Here is a 12,786-nt window from a genome sequence, read left to right as displayed (position 1 = left end):
TGGACACTCGAGGGTAATAGTGCAAACAATATTTCCGTTAAAAGCAAAATAAAACCAAAACAAAGACTAAAAAACCGAAAAACTGCAAATAAGAACAAAATCACAACACAGTGAATAATATTAAAAACGGCAACAATATATAAAAATAACTTCAGCTGGACTCTCCCAGTGACATTGACGAATCTTTGGGATCGGTGAGACTCTTTGGTAAAGCAGAAAGGCACAGAATTTAATAATCAAACAGCTAAACAATGTTTTTTTCTAAAACTCCATTTCGTCCAGCCCCTTCCGTTGCCTGATGTACAATGTGCACACCACAATTAGCACTATCAAAATAATTCCTCCCAGCACTACCGTTGTATATGTGGCGATCATGTACCTGGAAATTGAGGACAGATTAGTAAAAGCGCAAACCTTTTTGCCACTGATCAACTTTGTCATAGAAGCCAAATTAAGCCAGGCAAATTATTTGCGCAAAAATCTGCTAATATTTCCAAAAAATTTCCCAGTGTGGTAAAAAGTACTATGCCAGCCACACAAAACTTGAATCGCAGTTAACTTATAAATCGGGAATCAATATGGCAATGCATAAATCTGGAATCAATAACAAAGCAACCCTTATGTTTGGCAGCAAGGAAGTATCATATTACTATACCTCCGTCGATCAAATTCAATGGGGGATTCCGTCGGCCACGGGGCCATCGTCGTGGGAAAGAACTGCCCGGGAAGATAATCAATCCAGAAGGCCGACTCCAAGGGCCTGTAGCCCTGGTAGATGTAGCTGGTATTGGTCATATTCAGTACCAGGTAGGAATCGCGCATCAGAGTGTATTTCTCCCAGCTGGTGTTGCATACTCGCCACGGAGTGGGGTTCTCATATTTGGCGAAGTTAGCCCACATCTGCATCATGAAATCGCTCATATTCCTATCTCCCTGCTTCCAGTCGTAGCGCCTCAGGGTTGGGGGGACGACGGGCGGCGTGTAGTTGTCATGGCGAGGATCGTTCAAGAAGGGGAATCCAAAAACGAAATGCAAGTCTTCCATGTGCGGAACAAATCCAAAAGCTATCAAAGCGAATTTTCACACCATTAACGCCCACACGTAAGCACAACCTGTTGCAAAGTGAAAAGTGCGCAAACATCTTCTCCTGTTCAAATCGATATAAAGCAAATACCAGTAAATTTATTTAAAATATCAAATTCGTTGTAGGCAGTACTAGGTACAAGGTTCGTTTAATTATTTTTCGATTACTACAAATTGTGCCTAAAATTCTAATTCTCAAAATACACCTACAAAACATCGGATCGGTGATATTCCGCGTGGCTTCAATCGAGTAATTCAAAACATATTGGTATACAGGGGCGCCAATGGAGGCGCGAAGGTTGATGGATTTGTATGCCGGTGATTTATAATAGATATCCGAGAACAACTGCAACCATATTAAGAGCATCAGATCCGTGCTTTTAATTACGTCAATTGTGGTTGACATTGTTTACATCCGACAGATGTAGCATTGAATACTTCCGTAACAGTTATCGGTGCTGCTGGAATTAATAGTTTCCTTTGGTTTCTTACGTTAACGTATTGCTTCCTCCGCATTGTTTCGTTTTTCGGGTCTGGCCAGTGTGTATACATAAATCGCACCGCTGCCTCCACGGCTGCTGCATTCTGCGTGTAGTTTTCCCTCTTTAGTAGGTCCCGGATTGCGTCATCCATGTCAGCCGTTGTAATCAGATAGTTTACACGCTTTGTCTTAGCGATATCGTTGTTTTCTACAAAAAAAGATGATTGTACAAAATGCGACACAGAAGACAGGGCAAATCGTTGTAACGTACTAATAATAATCGTTGTACGCATTATCACAGAGGCCTGGTTACGAACGAGAAATCAAAACTGGTTACTGGTGCACAATAGGAACAACAAAAAACCAGAAATTTCGGAATGTACAAAATTGACCAAACCAATGCCATTTTTATTTACTTAAGAAGCCATATCCTTCGTCTTCGGTAACACCGCTCAAGAACGGCATTCGTGAATCGTATGCGCCGCTCCTCAGCAAAACCTCCGGTTTATTAGGAAGAAACTGGAAATCCGGCGCTAATATACCGCGATCCTGGGGGATATCCACAACCGGCGCAAATCCAAAAAGCCCAATGTCGGGCTGGAATACCGCAGCAGTTGCTGAGAACGGCAGTTCAAAAACGGTTTACTTTTAATAGTAGTTATGCTTACCTGAAAATTTTCTACCGCACGAGCCAAATCCACTTCTGAGCGACTATATCGCAGACAGTTAACCAATCGATCAGATGAATAAGTCGGACAATTGACATGTTCACCAAATTTTCGACTGTTATTCCAAGCGTGCTCCCAGTGCTTAATTACGGACCAGGGTGCCAGCTCTGACCCGCTCTGAGCAATCGCAGATCGAAAAAGGCCTAAAACATCCCAGCTTGTTCATCGAGCAAAGTACTTAACTGAACTACAAAATCAATACAAATACGAATAAAAATACATTTTAATACTTTTTTAGTAAATAACAAGATTTCGCACGACTTTGTTGATATAAAGGTCATATCATGCTGCAACAGTTTGGCAATTGGCGATATACGAGTATAAAAGGGGATGTTTCGATTTTTCAGCAAAGAACCATGAAAAGAACTTTCTACGCCACTAACTGTAAGGCCTGCCAAATTAACTATAATGAGCAAAAGCCTAAAAGCGCCTTCGTGGACGAAAAACCAGGCTATTAACTAGGTGTACGCTCTCTCTGTCGCGCAAAGCAGGCCTCGCGTGAATACAGAGAGTTTAACTCTTCCGAAAACATGCAAACGCAGTCAGGACTCGAGTGCAGCAAAAGCCTTATTGTGGACGGATCTTCTCCAAGTTTTACATAGAATTACACATGATAAGCAAATAGAATTTTTTGACACAGAACGGGAATGTTGGCATTTCAATTTCAAAATGAATTCCAAAAAATTTATCATTAATTTTACATTTCAAAAACCTGATGGAAACCTGGAACGGCGTCAAAAAAAACTTTCGCAGAACTGCATATTTGCGTTTTTACGAAAACGTTGTGCTGAATGTTTTCAAGGAGAAGGTCGATAATGAGACTTTTGGTGCACTCGATTGCATGAAAACTTCCTGGAATTTTCTTACAGCCATAATTTCCCAGCCGGATGGTAATCTCACAAACGGTTTTTTTGTCAGCGTATACAGATCATTTCGCCACGCCGCGTCATAAGATACCGTAAAAACCTGTTTGGGAGGGACGTGGTGGACGGAGCGAAAGGTGGTGCCGGGAAAGGGTAAAAGTAAATACGAAATGAAAGGTAATGCGAAAAGGTCAATATAGTGCAATGAGTCAGGATTGTGAACTCCGGTGTCCACCAAAAGCAAAAAAAAAATCTCGAAGTAGTCGTCGTGTCAAAACGTGCAAACCAGAATTTATAAACATGCCTTAGAGCCATTTAATATGCTGCCAGTTGCTCTATGCTGTTTTAGTGAAACTGCTCCACGGTTTTCTCTAGTTTCGTATTACTACTGCGTTTATAGATAGAAGTACGCTTCCTTTGTTCAAAGTACGCTTTCGAAGTACGCTTCCTTCCTCCTTCATCTTAGCACTTGCAACAAACCTCTGGAACGGAAGGATAAAGTATGGAGGCCGACAGATGCCGCTCCGGAACTTTGTCCGAATATTGTTATACGGTCGGGATCACCGCGGAAGGCGCGGATATTGTTTTTCACCCATTCGATGGCCATCCTCTGATCCAACATACCATAATTCCCCGGACTATTAATATCCCCGGTGGACAGGAAGCCAAGAGCGCCCAAACGGTAATTAAAAGTAACCACAACGACGCCCTGTGAGGCGGATAAAACATGACCGGGATATATATCACTGGCGCCCCAATAAAATCCTCCACCGTGGATGAAAACCATTACGGGGAATGTTAATTCCGTTATCTAAGAAAACCAACAGCCTTCATATTACAAACAGTTTATGGTACGAAGTAAACAAACGCCATTCTTTAAGTTTTAAAGTTTGTTCAACAAACTGCAGACTCCGTAAAAAAGACTAGCAAATCAAAAAGGGGTAAGGAAATCATGATCAATAATATAGTTTTAAACAATACTTAAACTTAAATTACCGGTTATCAAATTCAGTGTAGAACTGTAGATGTACCTACATTTGGTGTGAAGACGTTTAGATATAAACAATCTTCGCTCATGTTGAACCTATTTTTTACGACTTCGATGAATCTCTCCGGTTGCGGACACACAGCGCCGTAGCGAATGGCGGGGAGAGTAGCCGGACGCCAAGCCGGCTTCTCACGTGGGGGCTGAAAGGGTAGACGGTGTTATTTTTGGAATACCGGCGTAAAAATAACCTATTTTTAAATTACACGCGTCATAAGCATCACATGTTCAACATCTTGCGCAATTCTAAAAAACATAATAAGTAAAACCAATGTCTGCAACAGCATGCTGAAAATTTGCAAAAGGCCAATACTTTATCAAATGCAAAAGCCACATCAGACTGTACATAATACTACATATAGATATACAGTTCTGGATTACTTGGGTAAAATACACAAATCTACGATTATATTACGATTTACGATGATGTTAAATTGTGTAATGCCTAAAGCCTCATTCTAGTCTCTACGTAGTCAAAAATAAGCACCGAACTAGCATTGATAAAATTATAGACACTGGATAAAACCTGGCAATGCCTTATTAGGCTACTCCGGTTACGAGTACAAAAAAAAGTTTTGCTGATTTAATTTCGTTCGTACAAAGCTTAAACAGTAAAAGCAGTAAACAATTGCTCCAAAAATAGTACGTCATAAACACATTACCATGAATCTGAGATCTCTGAGCGGTGGTTCGGCATAGGGAATACCCAGGAAGACGGTCACATTGAGCCAGGGCATATAAGGCGCCTGGTTGCTGAAGGCCAGATGCCGCTTGTCCCATTCCCGACCCGGACCGTCATACAGCCGCACCACGCGCCCCGTCACTTTTCCCTTCGTCGTCTCCACCGTGACAAACACGTCGTCCGACTCAAACTGCGGTTTGAAGAAGGGATTATTCGGTTGGTATAAGTTGGGACCGGGATAAGGATAGCGCACGCCGATACTCTGCGGATCCGCAAAGCCGAACTGTGCGTCGGTTAAACTGGCGAAAACAATTACTAACAAAAACAACCAATAATCAGCGTCCATAGTGTTAACTGTCGAAGAAAGATGTGGCAGTGTTCACGGGCAAAAATCAGCAGTGGCCAAAAATTCCAAATTCCACGCTTCAATGACGTGCCGTGCATCAAAATTTCACAGCAGACTCTGATGAGTTACGATATAACATTGACGGTTAACTGCAGCGAAGAGTGCGATAAACCGATGCAACGATGTCAAACTTTGGTCCGCCGAAATCAGTCGTTGTCATGTTCGGTAGCCTTCGAATTAACAAAAATCTAACGAAAAAAAGGGAAAGAAAAGACAACTAGTGAATAGTTTAACGAAAATATTGCGATACCGATTTGTGAAACAGCATCAATATTACAGTAATCTATGTACCATCTACTGGATGCATGCCATTCAACAACTGCACTACAAATTTTAAAATTAAAGCTTAAACAACCAAACCTTAATTACAAATTGTCCATTGTCGGTTACCCTTACTTGCGTACCAACACGACAATCCGTCACAACCCAGAGAACAGTATAGCAACAGCTTCAAATTAGAGTAGCCGGAAATGGAATCAATAAGCCAAAGGATGTAAAATGGAAGGGTAGCGAACAATCCACATCAACCACTCAACAGCACCAACTGGCAAATCTTCGCAAGTGAAGGTTATTAGTGAATCTGGCTTTTCACTTACGATTATTACACTGAACACTACACTCAGAGCTGCTGCTAGTGCTATCCCCAGTTTCCACGCATGAATACAGAAACTACACGCATTTGTTGCTGGTCCTAAAAGTAGTACCAGAATACCCTGACTCCGCAAGCCTTACTTATCCGTTTCTCCACCGTGTTTGCATGCAGCATGAAGTGTTTAGAATGACTCACGTCCTTATCAGTAAAGTGAAAAGGCCCCAAACCTCTAGCCAGCATCATGGATATGCAATAGTTTCAAGATCAGTCAACAGTAACTGTCAACTACACAAAAATAAAGAATTGTTAAAACAAAAAAATTGCTAATATTATGTTTTAATAAAGTAATAAATACTGTGCGCCACTAAACTGGCGGCAGCGTTTGACTGGGAGTTCTGGCAGTTGGTCATCGTTGGTCAGACAGGCATTTCGAAATAGGTAGAAGGGAGACAGAGTCAGAGACTGAGAGAGCTATGATTCAACGGCAACCCCCCGGATGCGGCAGCCATCAAAGTCCTGTCGCACACAGTTCGATAGGACGTACAGTATCCGTTTTCGTATTTTGGAATATTTGGATTTTTACTTCGCTTCGCTTTGCTGGTTTCGTTCATTCAGGTGTTTCTGAGGCAGTTTCTCTTAACAAATCTATATGTGAAAATTTTTTGTTTTTACAGCTTACTGTATTTGTGAACCTTTATAATTTAGGCATTGGGAATATCGAATATATCGACCGAGAGCCAGAATACGTATAAACGGACTCAGGTTGCATCAGGTTGGCAAACATGTCGGGTGATACAGCTGTTCAAGAATTTCCTAATCCAGTCCTTCCGAATCCCGAAACGAAGTACCCTATTGTTGTGGACTACTGCGGAGGTAATTGGTTATGCATGAAGGTTTTGAAATGAATTTCTGCAGATTCTTCCTTAACTTAACATTTACGTTTTATTTGCAGTGTGCTCGTTGCCAGTCGAGGTCTCTGACTTTACTTATTACATCTCGTTCAACTTACAGGCGTACATTTATTAGTGGTAGATCCGCATATTAAATTTTGATCTTTGTCGTCGTTGCTAGTATTGTGATTATTCCCCGGAGCCAGAAAAGTGCAAAGAATGGTTAAAGCAGAATCTTCCCGGTCAATTCAAACAGCTGAATGTGGGCGCGGCGGAAGAACCTGCAACAACTTCGACTGCAGACGAAGACGGTGGGTATTCACTGTTCCATATTCGATCTAAAGAATAAGAAACGGATGGCTGAGAAACCAGTTTTTCGTTGGAATTTCACATTTAAACTTTTGGTGCATCAAGCTAAGCGTTTGCAACGTTGAAAAATACGTAGAATTGATTTGTAAATTTTTTTCCAAATATTTTTGTGTCCAAAAAAATTGAAAAAAATTATTACAGAGATTCAGGGAATATAAAAACTTAACTCCCAAAAAATGGATGCTAAGCTTTTATAGTCGTTCTGATACAGTGTGACAGTAAGTACTTAATATGCTAAATTGCTAAACATGTTTAATCCGATTCGAATTTCGTTATTATTATTGTAAAATTGGATTGGCATGGCGTTAACGCTAAATTTTCGATGCTTAAGTACTTATTTATATCCCCTTCCCGGGCGGCTTATGTGCGTCGGTACGACCATGGTACGACTGTACGAGTACTAGTACAGTTTAAACAGTTTCCGTGTCAAGTGTTAAGCAAGAAGAGTGTGTAACTAAAGATAAAGGATACTTCGTACTTCATGCAACCTGAATCAATTTTTTGCCTTTCGAAAACGTTAGTGTTCCTCTTAGGTGACGGAAAGGAAGAAGAAGCTAAGAAGCGGCAAACTCGAGGTGGCAAAGCGCGCATAAAACTCCCTGCAGCCGAAGAGAAAAAGAAGCCTGGCTTGATAAAATTATCCATTGCTTCGCGAGGAAAAAAGAAATACGTTACTCTCATTACAGGCCTGGGAACTCATGGTACAAGTAAATTGCACGCGTCTTTTATATTTCAGTTTTTTTAGAGCACTGATGGTAAAAGTATTCATACATACTTTAACTGACCAGTATGCAATGTAAACATTTGAGTAACTGTTCTAACTGAAAAGCGGTTTAACAAAGAAGCGAGTTACGAATTTCCTGCCAGATTCTCTCACCATTAGTGCTGTTTTTGCCTTTTTAGGGATCGATCTGAAACTTGCAGCAAAATTTTTTGGACAGAAATTTGCCTGTGGTTCCTCGGTTACAGGAGAGGATGAAATTGTTATCCAGGGCGATGTTAAGGATGATTTATTGGACTTAATTCCAGAAAAGTGGTCGGAGGTATAACTGTTCTTTACTCTTAGTCTGTGATAGGCTTTGCACAGCTAACGAACGGGCAGAAGAACGTTAGTTAGATCGTACCTCTGTTGTTCTTGTAAGTTGTATTGGCTTCGTTTTATTTGAAGTGTCAGCAATTTAATTACTGGAAAGTAGTGAGTCGAAATGTACAACTACAGACTAAAGAGCACATGTAGTTTTAATATTATAATTATACTGTTGTTGCAGATTGATGAAGATCTGATCGAGGATTTGGGAGAGCAAAAACGATGAGTGCGGTTTTCCGCTACCGTATTTCTTCGAGCTGACCTTTTTTTCAGTTGCCAGTTTTATTCGTAATATTTCATTAGAGTATGTATTTTTGCGTCCTTTAATTTAGATAAGTCATTGCATGCGGCATGTATTAAACATACTGGAACTGTCTGGGAAATCAAAAACAAAATTGTGAATGCAGTCAATGCACTGGGTAATAAATGCGCATTCTGAAATTTTTTGGCACAACGAATAATTCGCTTCTCTCCGGCTATACAAGAACAGTTGCAAGTTTCTAACAAGATATATAATGGAAAAGAAAAAGAATAAACGCAGAAAGATGTACTCCATTTACGTTTTTGGAAGATCAGACGGTAATAAACAAAGCGCACTGAAAATTCAAAATCTAACAAAGGCACACTTAACTCAGTTTAACTGTGCTATGTACTGAAATGGGCACAGTATACTGGAAAGGAACACGCCAGACATCCATCAAAATTCATGCGATTCCCATATGGGCCAGCGCTTCGCTTAGCCGTTTTGTTTCGGCTACAAAGTTTAATGGCTCAGCCGTGATAACGGTGTACTTTCGCCGCCATTCGTCCTGCAATCACAAAAGTGGCAGGTCGGCACTGGTATAAAAACATATTCTTTGGCTGTTTACATAGTTTGGGTGCAAAAAACTGTCAAAACACAGTCAATCACCAATAGTAAGGAAAACTTTAACAGCCATATTTCTAACGGTTAGATGAACAAAAACACTGAGAAACAGGTGGAAGTACAAAACCAAAGAGTACATGGAAGTACCAAACTACAGCAATAACAAATTTACAGCAAAACTTACGTTGTAGTTTTCCATTTTCACCTTCATCTTGAACATGAAAGCTAGAAACTGGCAGTTATTAATGGCCTTTTCGAACACCGTGGCGTCCTGGGTTTTCATTTCGCCGAGTGCTTGAGCGTCCTGCTGCAGAACTTTCTCGGCATTTTCTTGAAACAGCGTAGCATAGGCACCACCAGTACAATCCGACACTTCAACCTGAAAAGTGAAAACTGAAAAGTATGTTGATATGAACAAAATCAGTTATCACAATAGCTATTAAACAGAAAACCAAATATCCTTACTGTTAACATCAACCGCCAGACAAAACTATCGTTTTCGGTGTTGCACTTTTCGCAACGGAACGTCCCGTTACCCTGGTCCGTAACCTTCTTATTGCAGCCGCTGTTGATGCAGGCTCGGTACAAGGTGTTGTCACGTGCAAATGCCTTCATAATAACAGCACGTATCATGAAAAAATCCGCTTTATCCCCGTTACCCAACCCTTCGGCTTCTATCTGCCAGAAGCACTTGAACGGTGTGGATCCTGATCCTGGAAGCAGCCATACAAATACCGGTAAACACTTCTGATAATACAATAGGCTATGCTATTTTAATTAAAAATGAGAACATTATGTCACATTTAGCGAAATAGAAAGCTGTGTGTACATACTACATACCGAAATTCCCGGACATTCCTGCGCCCATGAGTGCTTGCGTAGCGACATTGCAGCCACCGCTATCGTACCACCCACGCAGTTTGTGGCCTTCTGGAATGTCGGGATCCACTTCCACTATAGCGTCGAACGAGGTAGACAAGCTCCGAGTGCCGTTGAATTCCGCCAACCGGCAGCCGTGTATGGCCAACACCTTATTTAGCACTACGTCCTTATCGTACTTTTCCGCCTATGTGAAAGAGAAGCATCGGAACTACTGTAGACTGTTCACCATGTTCAAACGAAAGAACTGAATTAACTGATCTAGCCAACCGGTGAACTACACAACCGATTAGGAGCTGAACAGCTCATACGCAGTATGGGAAGGCTATACTTCTATGTGGTTTCCAATTAATGAGATGGCGCTTACATATATATCCCAACAACATATCGGCAATTGGTCCTCACCTGAGACCCCCATAATGTGACACGCACGCTAGTACTGGTGTCATCTACGATATCCAAATCGCGTTTTGTAAAATCCCGTCCACTCTGGCGACTCTTTCCTTGAAAGAGTTCTCCAGCCGATGAACAAACTCCGATAACATCTGCAACATATTAGAAAACGGAACATGATCCAACACGTCGTGCGTTAATACCTGCGTATTCGGACCATTCGCGTAACAACATATAATGAAATAACACAATACAAACCGATGTTGGAATCTCCGCTGATTGTTAGCAAAGAATAAAATGGCACGAAGTTATAGCGGATTTTAACAGGTCCCGCATCCTCCAGACACTCTTCAACAATACTTTCCGGTTTAAGATTGAGGTCATACATACGGCCCCGGCTGAATTTCGGATCGGCGTTTTTAACCAATCCATTTTTGATATAATAAGTCTGTTAGGAATGCAAACAGTACAGTAAGTATTAAAATCAAGCAGTGAGTAGGATGCACAGATTAGACGAAAACGGATTGAATGACCGCACCTTGCCCACTTCAAACACGTCGTAAAACCGATCGACTTCATTATTGAATCCAGATATTTTTATTTCGCTTTCCCCGTCGGTTACCAGAACACTGAACACTTTGCCCTGAGAATTGGGCTTGTTCCAAAACCGAATGGAATCTTTACTCATCACTTTAGCTCTGATAACCCAGCTAAAACCATACCAAACTTGAGCAACAGTAGTTTCTAAACAACACCAGATATTAAGAAAATGCATTACTTACACGCTGTTGTAGGGATTAAGGGCCGAAATCGGGTGGATATTCTGGGTATCGTTTTGCGAGAGCGATGCGGATCCCGTTGGTGGCATTGTCGGTTGCTGTGCTTGGAAAGATCCTCCCGAATTATACGTTGCCGCCACTGGGACGTTTCGCGCACCAAAACTGTTATTCCCCATGGATGGCGAGCCCAGATTTGCTGGAAAAGCAATATGATTATTCGAAGCCTATAGAGTGCATCGAACACTGCTCTACATACGACGTTTGGCAACTGGTCCCCCTGGAAACTGAGCAGGCTGTTTTGAAGGGCTTTGGAATGAAGAGCTGTTGAAAGTTGCTCGATTCGGGAATCCCTGTTGTGGAACAGGGGGACGTAATGCAGCCGGCGCGACTACAAATCCAAAATCAACACGATAACTACAATCTCACAATTCACGTAAACCTAGTTTATAAACTCAAAAATGAGTGAGAAAAATCGCACCAGCTGGACTGCCTGCATGAGCGCTAGGGTTTGCATTGGGTGCTCCAGTTGGCATCCCATTGTCCCCCAAGGAAACAGGAGAGCCGAGTTTTCTGCCAACTTGATCGCCTGGAACGGCAACTTGTACTTCCAACAGGATAATAAGGTTCCTACAAATGCCAGATTAATACAATTCGAAAATTAACCCTTCTCCCCAAAAACTGCAAGAAACTGACTTATTTTGCTGGTTATTCACGACGTATTTCTTCATAATGATGACAGAATATGGTGTCAAGGTGTTGTTGTCCACGAGGTGATTCAGTTGGGTGGCCAACATGGCGACTACAAGTTTTCTAATTAATTGCCAACTAACTGCAACTTCCCACGAACTACACGTATGACTTCCTTACAGGAGTACGTATTCCGTTTGTCGTTGATCAAAAGGCGATAACGATTCTGGTTGATGTTACGGGCTTCCTAAAGAGCGCATACCATTGATTGCATTGAAGGAGATTTTACAAAAAAACAGTGAAATGTTCAATTATTACCAATTAATTACGTAGTACGTACCAGTAGCTGCACTCGAGGTTCCTTGATGTCAACACTGTTGAGAATTGCCTACAGAAATCGAAAAACAGCATAAGAAGATACGAATCGTTTCAGCGAATCAACCAGCCGGAAGTAAGAGTTTCTATCACTACACGGTAAGTTTTCATTTTCATATAAATAACTGATGGTTAGCCGTGAGGTAAATTATTAGCAGTTCTGAGTGCTTGGACGATTTTCATTTTTGTCTCCGTTTCCGACAGATGAGAAAGTAAAAACCATTCAGTCTTCCGATATAATCTAAGCTTACCCGAATACAGCCTTCACTCAGCTCCGGTTCGCCCGTCGCAAATGCCATGGTTTGTATAAATTTCTCGAGCCAAAGAGAAAAAATCGAACAAACCAGATGTTGTGACTGCAGCCTGCAAATTGCGCCCAACAATTCCTGAAAGGCTCAAAATTCAGAAACCGCAAACGCTGGTGATCACCTCAGTAACTTCTTAAAAGATATGAAACTGGCGATAATAAAGCAAAAAAATTCCAAAAATACCAAAATCGTTCACAGAATTTTCGAAGAAGCTCCAAGTGATCAAAGCTTTCCGTTTGTTTTGAAAGCATATAGCATATTCTTCCATTTGCCC

General features: G+C 41.3%; 3 protein-coding genes across 7 annotated transcripts; 1 reads left to right on the top strand and 2 right to left on the bottom strand.

Annotated features, from left to right (window-relative positions):
- Positions 1 to 14: 14 nt before the first annotated feature.
- LOC129580877 (acetylcholinesterase-like) lies at positions 15 to 6,237 on the bottom strand. 5 transcript variants are annotated; one of them, XM_055471609.1, is made up of 10 exons: positions 6,021 to 6,237; positions 4,863 to 5,458; positions 4,191 to 4,343; positions 3,636 to 3,966; positions 2,233 to 2,435; positions 1,981 to 2,161; positions 1,576 to 1,772; positions 1,294 to 1,429; positions 656 to 1,064; positions 15 to 379 (listed from the first exon to the last, which is right to left on the bottom strand). In XM_055471609.1, the coding sequence occupies exons 2-10, from the start codon at positions 5,226 to 5,228 to the stop codon at positions 262 to 264; spliced, it is 2,094 nt and encodes a 697-aa protein (XP_055327584.1). In that variant the 5' UTR covers positions 5,229 to 5,458; positions 6,021 to 6,237; the 3' UTR covers positions 15 to 261. The 5 variants fall into 5 exon arrangements, with proteins under 5 accessions (XP_055327584.1, XP_055327581.1, XP_055327583.1 ...); XM_055471606.1 differs by lacking the exon at positions 6,021 to 6,237 and adding an exon at positions 5,685 to 6,014 and having other exon boundaries at positions 4,863 to 5,476; XM_055471608.1 differs by lacking the exon at positions 6,021 to 6,237 and adding an exon at positions 5,685 to 6,014.
- A 133-nt stretch (positions 6,238 to 6,370) lies between these two features.
- Positions 6,371 to 8,670, top strand: LOC129580813 (density-regulated protein homolog). The gene is made up of 7 exons (XM_055471495.1): positions 6,371 to 6,495; positions 6,586 to 6,753; positions 6,833 to 6,852; positions 6,952 to 7,081; positions 7,673 to 7,840; positions 8,043 to 8,182; positions 8,408 to 8,670. The coding sequence occupies exons 2-7, from the start codon at positions 6,663 to 6,665 to the stop codon at positions 8,450 to 8,452; spliced, it is 594 nt and encodes a 197-aa protein (XP_055327470.1). The 5' UTR covers positions 6,371 to 6,495; positions 6,586 to 6,662; the 3' UTR covers positions 8,453 to 8,670.
- Positions 8,538 to 12,777, bottom strand: LOC129580811 (replication protein A 70 kDa DNA-binding subunit-like). Its single transcript, XM_055471491.1, has 14 exons — positions 12,456 to 12,777; positions 12,170 to 12,217; positions 12,010 to 12,076; positions 11,836 to 11,941; positions 11,621 to 11,769; positions 11,399 to 11,530; positions 11,146 to 11,338; positions 10,902 to 11,073; positions 10,622 to 10,811; positions 10,376 to 10,515; positions 9,932 to 10,157; positions 9,557 to 9,804; positions 9,276 to 9,470; positions 8,538 to 9,035 (listed from the first exon to the last, which is right to left on the bottom strand). The coding sequence occupies exons 1-14, from the start codon at positions 12,501 to 12,503 to the stop codon at positions 8,931 to 8,933; spliced, it is 2,019 nt and encodes a 672-aa protein (XP_055327466.1). The 5' UTR covers positions 12,504 to 12,777; the 3' UTR covers positions 8,538 to 8,930.
- Between the last annotated feature and the right edge of the window lie 9 nt (positions 12,778 to 12,786).

Source organism: Paramacrobiotus metropolitanus, unplaced genomic scaffold (genome assembly GCF_019649055.1).
Source record: "Paramacrobiotus metropolitanus isolate TYO unplaced genomic scaffold, Prichtersi_v1.0 Parri_scaffold0000005, whole genome shotgun sequence".
Classification (NCBI taxonomy): domain Eukaryota; kingdom Metazoa; phylum Tardigrada; class Eutardigrada; order Parachela; family Macrobiotidae; genus Paramacrobiotus; species Paramacrobiotus metropolitanus.
The sequence above is the reverse complement of the archived record's forward strand: the minus strand, read 5'-3'. Positions and strand labels throughout refer to the sequence as shown.